Here is an 18,970-nt window from a genome sequence, read left to right on the forward strand (position 1 = left end):
CTGATTTGAGCATTAAACAAACAAAAGCAAAGAATTCTTATGTTCTCACTTCTTTGCTGTTGGGAGCTCTATATTATAGCTTTATGTCATGAGTCCTAGCTGAGTTTGTATTTGACGTAATTCATCAAATAGGGTTAATTATTAGATAAAAACAACCTGATCTTATTGTAAATATTTCTCAGCATTAGGTAAAGAGTGTTAACTATTTTTAATCACTTTACTATTTCTGCTGTGATTTGGCTAAGATCCCAAATTAAAATCTTCTATTAAAAAAACACAATTATATGACTGGATAAGTCAGTGAATCCATTTTGGGCCTGAATTTTCTTTGTATGTAAAATGAAAATGTTAGGTTAACTGTGGTCTGTCTACCTTTAAACCTGCACAATTCACAAATGTAAGAGCTCCACAGTTTTTGAAAATACTGCTGGCCTAACCTGAATTATAAGTTTTGGCTACTTTGTGCTCCAGATGTTTTACGCATTTTTTACTTTTTTTTTCAGGATTATTATAAGACAGGAATAATTCGTTGTCCTGATGGCATATCTATTCCTGAACTGAGAGAAGCATGCGACTATCTTTGTATTTCTTTTGAATATAGTACTATTAAATGTAGAGATCTCAGTAAGTATGATGTTTTCTGCATGAGTGGTTTGTAGAATCACAGTATATTGGAGTGAAAAGACAGAAATAGCACTGTTTACCTAGTTAGACTTCAAATATTTGTTTAATTGAATTCTAAAGCATCCCAGTATCATGAAGATTATTTATGTAAACCTGCAGAGGTCTTAATAATCTCCTTGTGCAATTTCCAAATATTTTTCAACTTCAATAATTTATTTTTGGGGGCCGGCCCGGTGGCGCACTGCTACAGTGCGCCGCTTGGGAGCGCGGCGGCGCTCCCGCCGAGGGTTCGGATCCCACATACAGACCGGTTCCCGCTCACTGGCTGAGCGAGGTGCGGGTGCAGCACCAAGGTTTGCGATCCCGTTGCCGGTCCCAGTCCGGTACGGGCGCGACACTGAGGGTTGCGATCCATTGCCGGACATGAAAAAAGACAAAAAAGGAAAAATAAAAAAAATAATAATTTATTTTTTTTATGAACTCTCCCAGATTTCTTCCTTGACTATTTCCTATTTCATTTGTTATCAGTCTTTATCTCCTAGCTTGAAAGTCCTTGCTTTGGTCAAGTGTGATAATTTGGCCTCATTCCTCAGACTACATTATCCAAAAACTTATAAATTTTTTGTATTACCATGTAAAATAATATCTGGGGCACTATGGAAGATACAAATAATTCTCAAAAACAATGCTTGTCATCAAAGATCCTAGATTGAATCCCTTGCCCTCATTTATATATAGGGTGAAGTGATTTCATCCAAGAACTTCTAATATGGTCTCAGAGCAGGGTCTAGAACTTTGGAATCTCAGCTCTTTGATGGGTATTCTTCTCTTACCGCTTCCCCAGCACCCCACCCCCTTATTCCATGCCTGAGAAAAGATATGATTATACACAAAGAAGTCAAAATAGTATATGAGAAGTATCAAATGTTGAATATTTAATGGTTGAAGTTCAGAGGAAGGGGAAATTATTGTGGGCTAGAGAGATTGGGAAAGAGCTCAGAAGAGGAGGAGACAGGTAGTAAGAAATGAATAGGAATGATTTAGAAAGAGTAGACTAGGGAAGTATTCTAAGAGCTGAGATTTTTAGAGTAAAGATGCAACAGGTATACTTTGGATATAACCTAGTTGAAGCAGAGGCTTTATATCACGACCAGAAGGAGATGGGGAATAAATAGATAAGCTAGATTATGGAAGGTCTTTAATACCAAACTAATGTTCTTACATTTTATCCTGTATACAGTGGCAAGCCATTTAAAAGTTATATACATGTGGTTTATAGCCTTATGCTAGCTCTGTGCATTTGGTTATTTTTACTTCGTTATCTAAGCTCAACCCTACCTTGGCAGAGTGGTGTCATACTTTCTCAGAGATAGGTGTGTTAGAAACTCTGTGAATGGGACATTCTTAAGGCACCTACTATAGACCTAAATACAACCACGTTCAGTTATGATATAACTCCTAGAAAATCAGTGGCATTGTTCAGTCTGTCACTAAGCACCGTGTTTTTTTCCAAACATTTTTTAAGTCTCCATAAAAACATTGATAAGGTGGGAAAAGGAAGTGGATGGTCCATCTCTGAGTCTTTTTCTCTATAAATGATATTTATTTATTTATTTACTTACTTATTTAAACTTCTTTTTTGGTGGTTGGCCAGTACAGAGATATGAACCTTTGACCTTGGTGTTGCTACTCTGCACTCTAACCAACATAGCTAACTAGCCAGCCCGCTATAAATGATATTTAAGAGTTTAAAGTCAAATTGTTAGACAGCTGGAACATACAACTGTAAATGTAAACAAAGTTACTGTTTTTTTTTCCATATCTCAAAAAATGGGTTTAGTTGATACCATGAGCACTATGGATCCTTGATTTCAAGTTTTGTGTCTTTTTATTCATGGGAACATTTTAATTAAGCGTTATATATTCAGATACTGAATTTTGGTGACTGTCAGATTTTTTAAAACACTAGAATTTCTTATAGGTGATGTGAATTTTAGTTTTGCAATCCTTTAGACATAGTCTATTTTATCATCACTATTAAGTATCTTTTATTTATTATGGAATTAAAGGTAAGAATTTCTATGTAAAATATATAACATACAATTTTCCTAGACTTTTGCTTTTTCAATAATATTTATAATTGTTTCTAGATTACTCGTAATGTGTTACTAAAAATTTAGATATTCCCAAAGACCTTAAAAAAACTATCTAAAATTTGAAGAGATAAAGGTGGTTTTATAAAAATATAAAAAAAAGAATACTTTAGGTATAGACTTCAGTCCAAAAATAATTTTTTTTCCCTGCAAATCTGTACCTTTACTTAATATTCAGAATGACACTTTGCACTAAAATGTCTTGGCTTGTCTCTTAACTTAAGAAGAAATTATATGAGTACTAAATGTTTGTTGAATAAGAGAAACCTGGGTTTCTTGGGCAAGTTACCTAAAACCCTGTTTCTTTAAAATGGAGATAATAATATTACCTCACAGAGTTGCTGTGAAGGCTATGTGAATAGTGCCTAACACAGTGTTAAATAAGAGTTTGCTTTTTAAAAAAAATAGCAAAATTAAGAAATAAGGATGAATGAAAAGAAAAAAATATTAAAGGGTCATATTGTATATTCTGTTTTATAATATTTCCACGTGGAAATATATTGTGAATAAGTTTATATTAGTAAATATCCTTTAATAACTTGTTTAATGATTGCATAGTGATCAGTCATTTATTCTGTATTTTTATTGAGCACTCACTTTATAGTAGGTATTATGTGTAAAAAAGGCAACGAAAAAGGGCAAGGTCCTGCTTGCAATATAGTAGGGAAGTCAGACAATTAAATTGTATTATGGTGTTAGAGGAAGAATATCCAGGGTGCTAAATGAGCATAAGGGCTGTACTTAACTCAGTTGTGGGGTTTGGGGAAGCTTTTTGGAGGAAAGGAAGGAGGAAGTGTGTTCTAGATAGAATGAATGGCATGTTCAGAGGAAGGAAGGTTGGTATAGGGACAAACTGTCTTCTCAATCTCCTATCATAGAACTTATGTATAGTGAAGGAAATATGGTAATTAGTAGCTCCCAGCTAGGCATCAGTGTCCACATTCTCTTCATAGGCCAGCATTGTAATCCAGAAGGAGTTTTGAGAGCCAGGGCTGAACTCATGCTAAGAGAAATGAAAAATACAGTGTCCTTGGGTGAAAGTGGAATGAAAAATGAAATTTAAAGTCTGGATAAAACAACAGTTCAGTGGGCCCAGGAAGAAGGGCATTATCCATGTAGGAGACAATGGTAGGGACTTCAACCAAAGACCAAAAAACTGAATTTACATTCAAGCCTAGTGAGAAAGGAAATTACAGGAACAGCCTGCCTCAAGTCAAAATGTAGAGACAGAATTTGCTTATGTGCTCCCCCTCAGCACACACACACTTCTCTCTCTAGTTCTTGCTCTGTTTTTCAGTTTGTGGCATTAAACCAGTTTGGACTTGAGGACAGGGACTATACCTTTTTGACTTTGTGTCCATAGTGTCTGGCACATAGTAAGGACTCAATATTTGTTGAATTAATAAATAATTTTATCCCCTCATTCATTTTTAGGACCCTATTCCACTTGTACCCTCTGGCATCATTAGTTTTTCCCTGTCTATCTATAGTACTCGTCAGGCTCAAACATGCTCAGATCTGAGCTATATCTATTCCAGACATTCAAAATATTCTCCTGGTAATGCCACAGTCATGGATTTGAATCCCCATACTAGCCACCTGACAAAAAAACCCCCACCAAAACCCAAAAAAGAAACCAAAAAAGTACTCATTTAAAAAAACTTCAGGTTTTTATTGGAATTCTTTCAAGTTAAGTTTTTAGAATTAACATATTTACAATATTGACTCTTGCTCCAAATGCTGTGTTTTTCCATTCATTCACACTTTTATGTCTTTAGGTAGAGTTTTGTTATTTTTTAAAAAAATAGTTTCTGCTCTGGTCAAGTTAATATTGATATTTTGTGTTTTTATTATTCTTATGTGTGGAATATGTTTAAATTTTTAGTTGCTAACATGTATATATGAGAAAGTTACTGAATTTTATACATTTATATTTAGCCACCTCATAGAACCCTGCTTGTTTCTAATAGTTTTTTAGCTGATTCTCATATATTCTGGCTAGGTAATTGACCCTCTTATAAAACACTTTTTATATCATTTTTGTCTTCTTAAATTGGCTACAAGATTTTGAAAATGTTAAAGTTAATGGTAACTATGGCATCCCTGTCTTTAAAGGCATTTCCTTTAGGTTTCACTGCTAAGTCACCCATTACTTTTTTTTTTTTTCAATTTTTATGTATTTATTTTAACTTACACATTTTAAAAAAATTAACAAATGAATTGTATTTCTACACACCAGAAATGAACAATCCAAAAGTGAAATTGAGAAAAAAAATTTCTTTTACAGTAACGTCAAAGTAATAAAATGCTTAGGAATAAATTTAACCAAAGAAATGCAAAGTTTATACTCTGAAAACTATAAAACTGTGTTCATAGAAATTAAATGGAAAGATTTTACATGATTGTGGATTGGAAAACTAATATTATTAAGATGGAAGTGCTCCCAAGTTGATATACTTATTCAATGAAATGTCTATAAAAATTCCACTTGCACTATTTTACATTCTCACTGGAAATGTATGTGGGTTTCAGTTTCTCCAAAAGCTCAGTAACACTTGTTATTGTTTGTCTTTTTGATTATAGCCATCCTAGTAGGTTATGGTCTAATTTGTATTTCTCCAGTGACCAATGATGCTGAGCACCCTTTCATGTACCCATTCACCACATTTACATCCTCTCTGAATCAGCAACCTTCACTGAAATCTGTTGCCCACCTTTAAATTGGTTAAATATTTTTATTATTGATTTTTAAAAGTTCTCTATACACTCTAGGCACAAGACTTATCAGATATATGATTTGCAAAATTCTCTCCTACCCTTTGGGCTGCTTTTTCTTATTCTTAATAGCATCCTATAAAACATACAAGTTCTTAATTTTGAAGAAGTCCAACTTATCCATTTTATTTTTATTTTCTGTAGTTTTTGTTTGTTTGTTTGGTATTCTAATATAAGAGATCATTACGGTAATCCAATTCAAGGTCATAAAAATTTCCCCCAATGCTTTCTGGGATTATATATTTGCAAGCCATGTATCTGGTGAAAGACTAGTACCTTAAAATTTTAACAATACTGTAATTTAAGAAAGCAATCTATTTTCAATAGTATCTAAAAGAATAAAATACTCCTATGTAAGAGTAAATTTAATCAAAGAGGTTAAAGACTAGTACACTGAAACTATAAATCATTTTTGAAAGTAATTATAGGAGGTCTGAATAAATGGAAAACATTCCATGTTCGTGGGTTGAAAGACTTAATATTGTTAAGATGTCAGTATTACCCAAAAATAATCTACAGATTTAATTCAATCCTCATCAAAATACCAACAGACTTTTTGCAGAAATAGAAAAGCTGATCCTCAAATTCATATGGAATTATAATGGGCCATGCATAGCCAAAACAATCTTTAAAAAGAAAAAGTTGGAGGACTAACATTTCCCAATTTTAAACCTTACAACAAAGCTACAGTAATCAAAACAATGTGGAAAAGCCATAAGAGTAGACATATAGACTAATGAAATAGAACTGAAAATCTAGAAATAAACTATGTATTTATGGCTAATTGGTTTTTGACAGTGGTTCCAGGACCATTCAGTAGAACAAGAATAGTATCTTCAACAAATGTTTCAGGACAACTGATTTCCATGTGCAAAAAAATGAAGTTGGATCCTTATTTTACTCAGTATTTACACACTCATTCAAAATGGATCATCAACCTAAATATAAGAGCTTAAACAATAAAACTATTGGAAGAAAATATCAAGGTAAATCTTCATGACTTCAGACTTGGCAAGGAATTCCTAGATTTGACACAGAATCACAAGCAGTAAAAGAAAAAATAGATAAATTTGAACTTCATAAAAATTTAAAACTTTTGAATGTCAAATTCATTATTAATCATGTGAAAAAACAACACACAGAATGCAAATCATATATCTGACAAGGATTTTATATCCAGAATATAAAAAGAACTCTTAAAATTCAATGACAAAAGGACAAAGAACCAAATCAAAATATGAGCAAAGGACCTGAGCAGACACCTCCCCAGAGAAGACACACAAATGACAAAATGCATATGAAAAGATTCTCAACATCACTGATCACCAAGGAAATGCAAATCAAAACCAAAATGAGATACTATTTTACACTGACTAGGATGGCAATATTCAAAAATTTGAAAATAACAATTGCTGACAAGGATATAAAGAAATAGGAGCCCTCATACATAGCTGGTAGAAATGTTAAATGGTGCATCTGCCAGGGAAAACAGTTTTATACTTCCTCAAAAAGTAAAAACAGACTTAACATAGGACCCAGCAATTCCGCTCCTAGATATACACCCCAAAATTTTTAAAACAGGTATTCAAACACTTTTCACAAATATATATAGCAGCACTATTTAAGATATCCAGAATGTATAAACACCCAAATTTCTTTCAACAGATGAATGGAAAACTGTTATAATATACACACAATGAAACACCACTCAGCCATAAAAGGAAATGAAGTACTAACACATGCTACAACTTAGAGGAACCTTGAAAACACTATGCTAAAAGAAGCCAGACACAAAAGTTCACATATTGTATAATTCTCTTCTTTTTTTAAAAAATGGGAATGCACATTTTATTTATTTATTTATTTACTTACTTACTTATTTAAACATAATTGATTGTACATGTCTGTGGGGTACAGAGTTGCACATCAACACTTATGTGAAATATGTGATCCTCAAGTCAGGATAATTAGTGTATTCAGTATTACACAACGTTAATCTTTCTTTCTTTCTTTCTTTTTTTTTTTTTTTTTTGGCCCTTTATCAATTCCTCCATTTACACCTGCCCCCCTCTTCCTGTTTCCCACCTCTGGTAACCTCAGTTTTGTTTTCTCCTTTGGAAAGATTAATGTATTGTTATGATTGTTGTCTTTTTAAAAAAATTTTATGTTTTTAGTTCCCACTTATGAGTGAGGAAATGGAGTATTTCTCTTTCTGTGCCTGGCTTATTTCACTTAACATAATTTTCTCTAAGTTCATCCATTTTGCTACAAATAGCAGGAGCTCATTCTCCTTTATGGAAGAGCAGCATTGCATTGCTTTAAGTGTGCCACAATTTCCTCATCCATTCATCAGACAATGGATACCTAGGCTGGTCCCAACTCTTGGCTGTTGTAAATAGAGCTGCAGTAAACATGGGAGTGCGGGTATCCCTTTGACATGATGATTTCCATTCCTTTGGTTATATATGCAGCAGTGGAACTGTTGGATAGTTGGCACTTCTATCTGTGCTTGTTTGAAGAATTTCCATACCATTTTCTGTAATGGCTGCAGTAACTCACAGTCCCACCACTAGTGCAGGAAGGCTCCTCCCCTTTCTTCACATGCTGGGCTGAGATGATATTTCAGTGTGGTTCTAATTTGCATCTTCCTGATGCTGAGTGATGTTGAGCATTCTCTCATGTGTCTGTTGGCCACCTGTATATCCTCCCTAGGAAATGTCCGTTCTGTTCATTCACCCGCTCTTTAATCAGGTTATCCCTATCCTTGTTGCTAGGTTGTTTGAGTTCCCTGTACATTCTGGATATTAATCCCTTGTCAGATGCATATTTATGATATTTTCTACCACTCTGTAGGTTGTCTTTTTGCTCTGTTAATTGTTTCTTTGCTGTGCAGAAGCTTTGTAGTTTGATATAATCCCATTTGCTTATTTTTCTTTTTGTTGCCTGTTTCTCTCTATATAGGATCATGTCATATGTAAACAGGGACAATTTGACTTTGTCTTTTCCCATCTGGATGCCCTGAATTTCCTTTCCTTGTTTGATTGCTGTGGCTAGTACTTCCAATACTATGTTAAATATGATTGGTTCAAGTGGGAATCCTTGTCTTGTTCCCATTCTTAAGGAGAAAGCTTTCAACTTTTCACCATTCCGGATGATATTAGTGGTGGGTTTGTTGTATATGGCTTCTATTGTATTGAGATACTTTCCTTCTATAGCTAATTTGCTGAGAGTCTTTATCATGGAGGGATGTTGAATTTCGTCAAATGCTTTTTTTTTGCATCAGTTGAGATAGTCATATGGTTTTTGTCCTTGATTTTGTTGGTGGTATATCACATTTATTGACTTGTGTATGTTGAACCATCCTCGCATCCCTGGGATAAATCCCACTTGATCATGTTGTGTAATTTTTTCAATGTGTTGCTTATTCTGATTGCTAATATTTTGTTGAGGATTTTTGCATCTGTGTTCTTCAAAGACACTGGCCTGTTGTTTTCTTTTTTTGTTGTATCTTTGTCTGGTTTTGGTATCAGGGTGATGCTGGCCTCATAATATTAGTCTGGGAGAGTGACCTCTGTTTCAGTTTTTCTAAATAGTTTGAAGAGAATTGGTATTAATTTCTCTTTAAAGGTTTGATAGAATTCAGCAGTAAAGCCATCTGTTCCTAGGGTTTTCTTTGTTAGGAGGCTGCTGATTACTGTTTCAGTCTCATTGCTTGTTATTTGTCGTTCAGGTTTTCTGTGTCTTTTTGGTTCAGTCTTGGTAGTTTGTATGTGTCCAGAAATTTATCCATTTCTTCAAGGTTTTCATGTTTGTTGGCATATAGTTTATAATAGTCTCAAATGGTTCTTTGTATTCCTGTTCCTCCAGATTCCCAAATTCGTTGGTGTATAGTTTTTCATAATAGTCTCTAAATAGTCTCTGTTAGTATTTACTGATTGTAGTTTCTCATTTTCATTTCTGATTTTTGTTATTTGGGTCTTCTCTCTTAATTTTTTTATTAGTATTTACTGATTGTAGTTTCTCATTTTCATTTCTGATTTTTGTTATTTGGGTCTTCTCAATTTTTTTGCTTAGCCTAGCTAATGGTTTGTCTATTTTGTTTATCTTCTCAAAAAACCAACTTTTTGTTTGATTGATTTTTTTGTATCATTTTTTGGTGTATCTTTTATTTAGTTCTCTTCAGATCTTAATTATTTTTATCTACTAATTTTTGGATTGGTTCCTGTTTTTCTAATTCTTTGAGGTGTAGCATTAGGTTGTTTATTTGAAATCTTTCCATTCTTTTGATGTAAGTGTTCATTGCTATAAACTTTCCTCTTATTACTCCTTTTGCAGTTATCCCACAGGTTTTGGTATGATGTGTCTTTATTTTCATTAGTTTGAATAAATTTTTTTGATTTCCTGTTTAATTTGTTCTTGGACCCATGGGTCATTCAGGAGCCTGTTGTTTAATTTACACGTGTTTGTATAGTTTCTAAAATTTCACTTGTTATTGATTTCTAGTTTTAATTCATTGTGGTCTGAAAAGATACTTGAAATGATTTCAATTTTTAAAAAGTTGATACTTGATTTGTGACCTAACATGTGGTTTACCCTTGAGAATGTTCTATGTGCTAATGAGAAAAATGTATATTCTGTGATTGTTGAGTCAAATGTTCTGTAGATATCTGCCAGGTCTAATTGGTCTACAGTGTGGTTTAAATTCTGTGTTTCTCTGTTGATTTGTTGCCTACATGATCTGTCCAATGTTGAGAGTAGGGTGTTGAGGTCCCCAACTCCCAACTATTATTGCATTTTGGTGTATCTCTTTCTTTAGGTGTAATAGTTTTTGCTTTGTATATCTGGGTGCTCTGGTATTGGGTGTGTATATATTTATGATTTTTATGTCTTCTAACTGGGTAAATCCCTTTATCATTATATAATGGCCTTCTTTGTCCCTTTTATTGGTTTTGGTTTAAAGTCTATTTTATCTGATAGGAGAATAGCTACTCCTGCTCATTTTTTATTTCCATTTGTGTGGTATATCAATTTCCATCCCTTTGCTATTAGTCTGTGTGTGTCTTTTCAGGTGAGGTGAGTCTCTTGTAGACAGCATGTAGTTGGGTCTAGTTTTTTAATCCAGTCAGCTAGTCTGTGTCTTTTGAGTGAGGAATTTAAGCCATTTACATTTCGGGTTGTTATTGAAGGGTATTGTCTCATTTCTGACATTTAATTGCTTTTCTTATGGTTGGTTTAAATATGTTTTGTCCCTTTCTTTCCCTTTTATTGTTTGTCTTTTGAGTTTGTTGTTTTTTTGAGGTGGTATGGTATAGTTTCTCTTTGTCATTTGCACATCTGCTCTACCAGTGGTGTTCTTTCTTATGTATTCATGGTGGTGATTATCATTTTGGGGGTTCCAGTTGGAGGACTTCCTTAGGAATTTCTTGTAGAGCTGGTCATGCAGTGGTGAACTCCCACCACTTTTGTTTGTCTGGGAAATACACTATTTCCACTTCATTTCTGAAGAATGGCCTTGCTGGGTATAGGATTCTTGGCTGGAAGTATTTTTTTTCTTTTAGTATTTTGAATGCATCACTTGATTCTCTTTTGGCCTGTAGGGTTTCTGCTGAGAAGTCTGCTCTTAGTCTGATGGGGACTCCCTTATAGGTGACTTGATGCTTTTCTGTTGCTGTTTTTAGGATTCTCTCTTTGTATTTGACTTTTGACAGTTTGACTACAGTGTGTCTTGGAAAGGATCTTTTTGGATTGAATCTGTTTGGGGATCTTTGAGCATCTTGAATCTGGACATCTATATCTCTACCTATACTTGGGAAGTTTTCCACTACTGTTTCATTAAATATGTTTTCAGTGCCTTTACCTTTCTCCTTCCCCTCCAGAATTCCCATGATTCAGATATTTGTGTATTTAAGGTGGTCTGCTTGCTCTCTTAGATGTTTTGCCATTTGTTTGAATATTTTTTTCTTTCTTCTTTCTCTCTGCTTGGGTTGGGTTATTTTGAAAAAAGTTTATACAAGATCAGAAATCCTTTTTTCTGCTTGCTCTAGCCAGCTGCTTATGCTCTCAATTGTAGTTTTTATTTCATTGAATGAGTCTTTCAGTTCCAGGATTTCTGTTACATTCTTTTTATGATATTTATCTCTTTGTAAATATCCTTCTTAATGTCCTAGATTGATTTTCTCATTTCATTGTTGTATTAGTCTGTTTGTGTTGCTATAACAGAAATACCTGAGACTGGGTAATTTATAAAGAACAGAGGTTTATTTGGCTTATGATTCAGGGAGAACTGCATCTGGCATGGACCTCAGGCTGCTTCTACTCATGGCAGAAAGCAGCAGGCAGCTGGTGGGTACAAGCAGATCACATGGTGAGAGGAAGCAAGAGAGTGAGAGGAGGTGCCAGGGTCTTTTAAACAACCTGCTCTTGTGGGAACTGATTGACTGAAAACTCACTCACTACCCCTTCTCCCACAGGGAGAGCATTCATCTATTCATGAAGGATCTGCCCCCATGACTCAAACAGCTTCCAGAACTGCCACATTGAGGATCAGATTTCCACATGAGTTTTGGCAGGGACAACAAATCCAAACTTTATCAATTGTGTTTTCTGATTTGTCTTGTATTTCACTGAGTTTCTTTCAGATTGTTACTCTGAATTCTCTTTCAGACCCATCAAGGGTTTCCTGTTGTAAGGGGTCTGGTATTTGAGAATTATATTGTTCCTTTGGTGGTGTCATATTTTCTTGTTTTTCATTTTTCTAGTATCCCTATGTTGATGGCTAGTCATCTTGTGGTTGCTTCTTATATTATTCTGGGGTGGTTTTTGAGGATAAAGACTTCCTCCTGTAGATTTGTTATATATTGCCAGTTGGATAGGGTGTTTTAGTTTTGGTTCTGGGTAGATTCAGTAGTTTTTGTAATTCCGGGTAGACTTAGTATTTCTAGGGGATGCTGGCTGCTACATCTGTGGCTTGCACTGTGTGTGTGGCTGGGCTCACGCAGTTGGGTGTGAAGGCCGTCTGGGAAGCTGGGGCCACACAGCTGGCTGGGCTCATGTGTATGAGTGGAGCCACACATGTAGCTGTGGCTCCTGGGACTGCCCCGGCAACTGGATGTCTGGTGCCACTCAGGCGACTGGGGCAACTGGTGCTGCGTAGGTGGTCTTCCACTTACACATTGTAATTGTACATCATTATGGGATACAATCTAATATTTTGATACACATATATGTTGTATAATAATTGGGTCAGGATAGTTAATGTATCAATCACTTCATGCATTTATCTTTTCTTTGTGGTGAAAACATTCAAAGGCCTCTCCTCTAGCTATTATGTAATACACAACTTAACTGTTAACTTGGTCACCCTACTGTACAACAGAACATCAGAATTTATTCCTGCTATCTAATTGTAATTTTGTATCTTTTGGCCATCCTCCTCTTGTCCCCCTAACCCCTTCCCTCCCTAGTCTCTGGTAGCCACTGTTCTATTTTCTGCCTCTATAATATTGACTTTTTTTTTCTTAGATTCCACATATGGGTGAGGTCATGTTGTATTTGTCTTTCTGTGCCTAGCTTACTTCATTTAACATAATGTATTCCAAGTCCATCCATTTTGCCACAAGTGACAGGATTTTATTTTTATTTTTTTAATGGCTGAATAGTATTCCATTGCGTATACATATCCCTTTTTTTTTTTTTTTTTTTATTCCATTCAGCATTGTTGGACTTTTAGGTTTGTTCCATGTCTTGGCTATTGTAAATTGTGCTGCAATAAACAAGGGAGTGCGGATATCTCTTATACATACTGATTTCATTTTCTTTGGGTGTATACACAGTAATGGGAGTACTGGCTGCAATGGTAGTTTTTTATTTTTAATTTTCTGAGGAATCTCCATACTGTTTTCCATTATGGCTGTACTCATTTACATTCTGATCAATAGTGTGCAAGTGTTTCCTTTTCTCCGCATCCTTGCCAACACTTTATTTCTTTTGTCTTTTTGACAATAGCCATTCTAACTGGAGTGAGGTGGTATCTCATTGCTGTTTTGATTTTCATTTCCCTGATGATTAGTGATGTTGAGCATTTTTATATGTTTGTTGGCCATTTATATGTCTTCTTTTGAGAGGTGTCTATTAAGCTGTTTGGCCCATTTCTCAATTGGATTATTGGTTTTTTGCTGTTAAGTTCTTTACATTCCTTATATATTCTTGATATTAATCCCTTGTCAGATGTATAGTTTGCAAATATTTTCTCCCATTCTGTAGGTTGTCTCTTCACTGTGATAAGTTTTCTTTGGTGGGCAAAAACTTTTTAGTTTGATGTAATCTCACTCGTTTATTTTTGCTTTAATTGCTTGTACTTTTGAAGTCTTATTTAAAAAATCCTTGCCCAGCCCCATGTCGTGGATCATTTCCCCTATGTTTTCTTCTAGTAGTTTCATGGTTTCAGGTCTTACATTTAAATCTGTAATCCATTTTGAGTTGATTTTTGTATATGATGAGAGATAGGGATCTAGTTTTATTCTCTTGCATGTGGACATCCAGGTTTACTAGTACCATTTAGTGAAGAGATTGTCTCTTCCCTGTATGTATTCTTGGCACCTTTGTCAAAGATCATTTGGTTGTAGGCACATGAATTTATTTCTGGGCTTTCTATTCTGTTACATTGGTTTATATGTTTGTTTTCATAACAGTACCATGCAGTTTTGGTTACTATAGCTTTGTACCATAATTTGGTGTCAGGGAGTGTGATGCCTCCATCTTTGTTGGGTTTTTTTGGGATTTTGTTTGTTTGTTCACAGGATTTCTTTGGATATTCTGGGTCTTTTTTGGCTCCATATGAATATTAGGTTTTTTTCTGTTTCAGTGCAGAATGTCATTGGTATTTTGATAGGGACTACATTAAAGCTTTGGTTAGGTCACTTTGGTTAGAATAGCCATTTTAACTACAGTAGTTCTTCTAATCCGTGAACATGGAATATCTTTCCATTCATTTGTATACTCTTCAATTTTTTTTCTTTTAAGTTTTGTAGTTTTCATTGTAGAGATTTTTCACCTCCTTGGTTAAGTTTATTCCTAGGTATTTAAATTTTTTTGTAGTTATCATAAAAGGAATTGTTTTCTTCATTTCTTTTTCAGATATTTTGCTATTAGTATACAGAAATGCTACTAACTTTTGTATGTTTATTTTGTATTCTGCAATTCAACTGAATTTATTTATTCTAACAGTTTTTTGGTGGTGTCTTTAAGGTTTTCTGTGTATAAGATCATGTAATCTGCAAACAGGGAAAGTTTGAGTTCATGAATTTCAACTTGGGTTCCTTTTATTTCTCTCTCTTGTTTAATTGCTCTACCCTAGGACCTCCAGTACTATGTTGAATAGAATTGGTGAAAGTGGTCATTCTTGTCTTGTTTCTGAAAGTTTTCCCCTGTTTAGTATGATGTTAGCTGTGGGTTTATTATTTATGACCTTTGTTGTATTGAGGCGCAAACCTTCTATTTTGTTTGTTTAGAGTTTTTATCATGAAGAAAGGTTGGTTTTGTCACATGATTTTTCTGCATCAATTGAAATGATCATATAGCTTTTGTCTTTATTTGTTAATGCGGTATATCACATTTCTTGATTTGTATTTGTTAAACCGTCCTTGTATCCCTCGGATAAATCCCACTTGATCTTAGTGACTGGTCTTATGAAAGTGCTGTTGGATTCAGTTTGCTTGTATGTTGTTGAGGATTTTTGCATCTATGTTCATCAGGGATATTGGCTTATAGTTTTCTTTTTTTGTCATGTTCTTGTTTGGTTTTTGAATCAGAGTAATGCAGGCCTCATAAAGTGAGTTGGATATTATAGTTTTCTTTTTTTTGTCATGTTCTTGTTTGGTTTTTGAATCAGAGTAATGCAGGCCTCATAAAGTGAGTTGGATAGTATTCCCTTCTCAATTGTTTGGAATAATCTGAAGAGGATTGGTTCTTTAAATGTTTGGTAGAATTCAGTAGTGATTCCATCATGTCCTGGACTTTTCTTTAATGGAAGACTTCTTTTACTAATTCAGTTTTCTCACTTGCTATTGCTCTGTTCAGATTTTTCTGTTCATAATTTAATCTTGGTAGATTGTATTTGTCCAGGAATTTATCCATTTCTTCTATGTTAGCAAATTTATTGGCATCTAGTTCATAATATACTCTTATGGTCCTTTGTATTTCTATAGCATCAGTTGTAATGTCTCCTTTTTCTTTTCTTATTTTATTTATCTGAATCTTTTTTTCTTGGTTAGTCTGGCTGAACGTTTGCCAATTTTGTTTATCTTTTCAAAAAATAAACTTCATTTTGTCAGTCTTTTCAATTGTTTCTTTAGTTTCTGTTTCATTTATTTCTTCCTGAGCTTAACTATTTCTTCCCTTCAGCCAATTGTGGATTTAGTTTGTTGTTGTTTTTCTAGTTTCTTTTGGAACAGTGTTAGGCTGTTTATTAGAAATCTTTCTTCTTTTTATATTGCTATAAACTTTCCTCTTAGAACTCCTTTTGCCATGTCCAATAGGTTTTGGTATATGTCTCCATTCTCATTTGTCTCAAGGAATTTTTTATTTTCCCTTTTAATTTCTTCATTAATCCATTGGTTGTTTAGGAGTATGTTGTTTAATTTCCATGTATTTATATTTTCCAAAATTTTACTTCTTGTTGATTTCTAGTTTTTATACCATTGTGGGCAGAAAAGATACTTGATATGATCTCTGTTTTTTAAAATTCATGTATAATTGATTTATGCCCTAATATATGATCTGTCATAGAGAATGTTCCATATGCAGATGAGACAATTGTGTATTCTGGATGGAATGTTCTGTAAATGTGTGTAAGGTCCATTTGGTCTACAGTTCAGTTTAAGACAAATGTTTATTTTCTGTGTAGATTATCTGTCCATTGAAAGTGGGGTAATGAAGTCTGTTATTGAATTGCAATCTCTCTCTCTCCCTAGGTTAAATAATGTTTGCTTTATATTTGTGGGTGCTCCAATGTTGAGTGTATATATATTAATTGTTATAACCTCTTGTTGAATTGATCCCTTTATCATTATGTAATGACCTTATTTGTCTCTTTTTATAGTTGTTGATTTAAAATTTATTTTATCTGATACAAGTCTGGCTGTTCCTCCTCTCCATTGGTTTTCATTTGCATGGATTATCTTTTTCCAGCCCTTCATTTTAGTCTGTGTTTATCTTTAACAGTTAGGTGGGACTCTTGAAGGCAGCATATCATTGAGTCTTTTTTTTTATCCATTCAGTCACTTTATGTCTTTTAATTGGAGAATTTAATCCATTTACGTTCAAGGTTACTAGTAATATGTGAGAACTTATTTCTGCTATTTTGTTAATTATTTTCTGGTTGTTTTCTGGAACCTTTTTTTTCTCTTTTTTTCTTGTCATTTACCTCTGCGGATTGGTGGTTTTCTGTGGTACTAAGCTTTGTTTTCTTTCTCTTTCTCACTTGCGTATCTGCTGTAGTTTCTTACTTGTGGTTACTTTGGAGCTAACAAAGAGTCTTGTAGTTATAATAAACTATCATAAACTGATAGCAACTTAATTTTGGCCACATGAAAATACTGTAGGCTTTCCTCCCTCCACACAATTTATGTATTTTTTGCCTTAATGTACATTTATATCTAATGTGTATTCCTCATCCATTAGTTGTAGCTGTTGTTGTTTTTTGACCATTTTTACTTTAAAGCTTTATACTAAAGGATTGAAAGATTTACTTCACTGGAATATTCTGTGTTTGAATTATGAATTTACCACTAAGTTTGAAGTATGAATTTACCATATCTATTAGTTTTATACTTTTTAATGTTTTCATGATAGTAATTATTGTCTTTTTATTTCTAGTTGTAGTACTCCCTTAAGCATATCTTGTAAGTCTGGTCTAGTAGTAATGAATTCCCTCTGCTTTTGCTTGTCTGGGAAGTTGTTTATTTCTCTCTTGTTTCTGAAGGACAACTTTGGTGGATAAAGTATTCTTGGCTGACAGGATTTTTTTTCTTTTCTTTCTTTTCTCTTTTTCTTTCTTTCAGCACTTTCAGTATATCATGCCATGCTTTCCTGGCCAGCAGAGTCACTGTTGAGAAATCTGTGGACAGTCTAATGGGTATTCCATTATATATGAATTCGATACTTTACTCTTGCATCTTTTAGAATTCTCTCTTTGTCTTTGACTTTTGACAGTTTTATTATAAAGTGCCTCAGAGAGGATCTTTGTAGTTTGAGTCTAATTGTGGACCTTAGAGCCTCCTGAATCTGAGTGTTCATACCTCTCCCAATACTTGGGAATTTTTTAGCTATTACTTTATTAAATAGGGGTTTTGTGCCTTTCTCCATTTCTTCTCCCTCTGGAACACCTATTATTCAAATTTTTGTTTGCTTTATGGTATCCCATAAGTCTCATAGGCTTTCTTCATTCTTTTTGATTTTTTTTTTCCCCCTCTGACTGGGCTGTTTCAAAAGATCTGTCTTCAAGTTCAGAAGTCCTCCCTTCTGCTTCATCTAGTCTGTTGTTGAGGCTCTCAATTGTATTTTTTATTGCATTATTGAATTCTGCTCCAAGATTTCTGCTTGGTTATTTTTTATGATATCTATCTCTTTGTTAAATTTGTCATTCAGATCGTGGATTGTTTTCCTGATTTCATTGAACTGCTTCTTTGTATTCTGTTGTGTCTCCTTGAGTTTCCTTAAGATTGTTATTTGAAATTTCTTTACATTTCATAACTATCCTTTTGGCATCTGTTGGTGGAGACTTATTACATTCCTTTGGGGGCATCACTTTTCCTTTCTTATGTTTCTTGTGTCCCTATACTGATATCTGCATATCTAATTGCTTAGCTGCTTTTCCCAGTTTTATGGAGTGGATTTTGTAGAAATGACTTTTTCCTATAGTTGGATCCTAGTGTGTCTGTCAAACATATTGTGTTTGCTTTGGTTCTGGGTGGACTCAGTAGCATACTCTTTATACAGTTTCTTTGGTTATAATCCTCTTCAGTGATGTGTGCAGGAGTTTGTGCCAATACTGGCACTGGTTTCCTTGGTTGGAGACTTTGGACTGGTTGTTCAGCCAGGCATATGTGGGCATCCAGCCATCTGTTAGGCAGACTGTCTGAAGCTCAGAGTTGTTGCTTGGCCAGCTATCAGGCTAGGTGTGGGCACACAACCCTGAGGTTATGTCTCCCAAGGGGTGGTGTGCTGCCTAATGAGCTTTTGCCAACCATTACTTCTTGACTCTCTCTTCCTTTGGCTCTTTGGCATTCTTCTTTTATGTCTTCTGTTTGTCATTCTCTCACTTGCTTTCTTATCCTTCATCCCTTGAACATGGTTGTTTTCTACTGTTAGCTACCTTCTCTCTCACAGAATCTGTGCACTTATACCTAAGTGATGCCATC

The 18,970-nt window shown here is 34.4% G+C and overlaps 1 protein-coding gene across 1 annotated transcript in view; it reads left to right on the forward strand.

The window, feature by feature from the left end:
• Positions 1 to 434: 434 nt before the first annotated feature.
• Positions 435 to 18,970, forward strand: part of LOC103600801 (BTB/POZ domain-containing protein 10-like) — a gene marked incomplete at its 5' end in the record, with an annotated part of 35,868 nt that continues 17,332 nt past the window's right edge. Inside the window, one exon of the mRNA XM_008585136.1 lies at positions 435 to 624. Within this exon, the coding sequence (XP_008583358.1) occupies positions 435 to 624 (190 nt within the window). The remainder of the gene's footprint in view (positions 625 to 18,970) is intronic.

This window comes from Galeopterus variegatus, unplaced genomic scaffold (assembly GCF_000696425.1).
Source record: "Galeopterus variegatus unplaced genomic scaffold, G_variegatus-3.0.2 Scaffold3468, whole genome shotgun sequence".
Classification (NCBI taxonomy): Eukaryota; Metazoa; Chordata; class Mammalia; order Dermoptera; family Cynocephalidae; genus Galeopterus; species Galeopterus variegatus.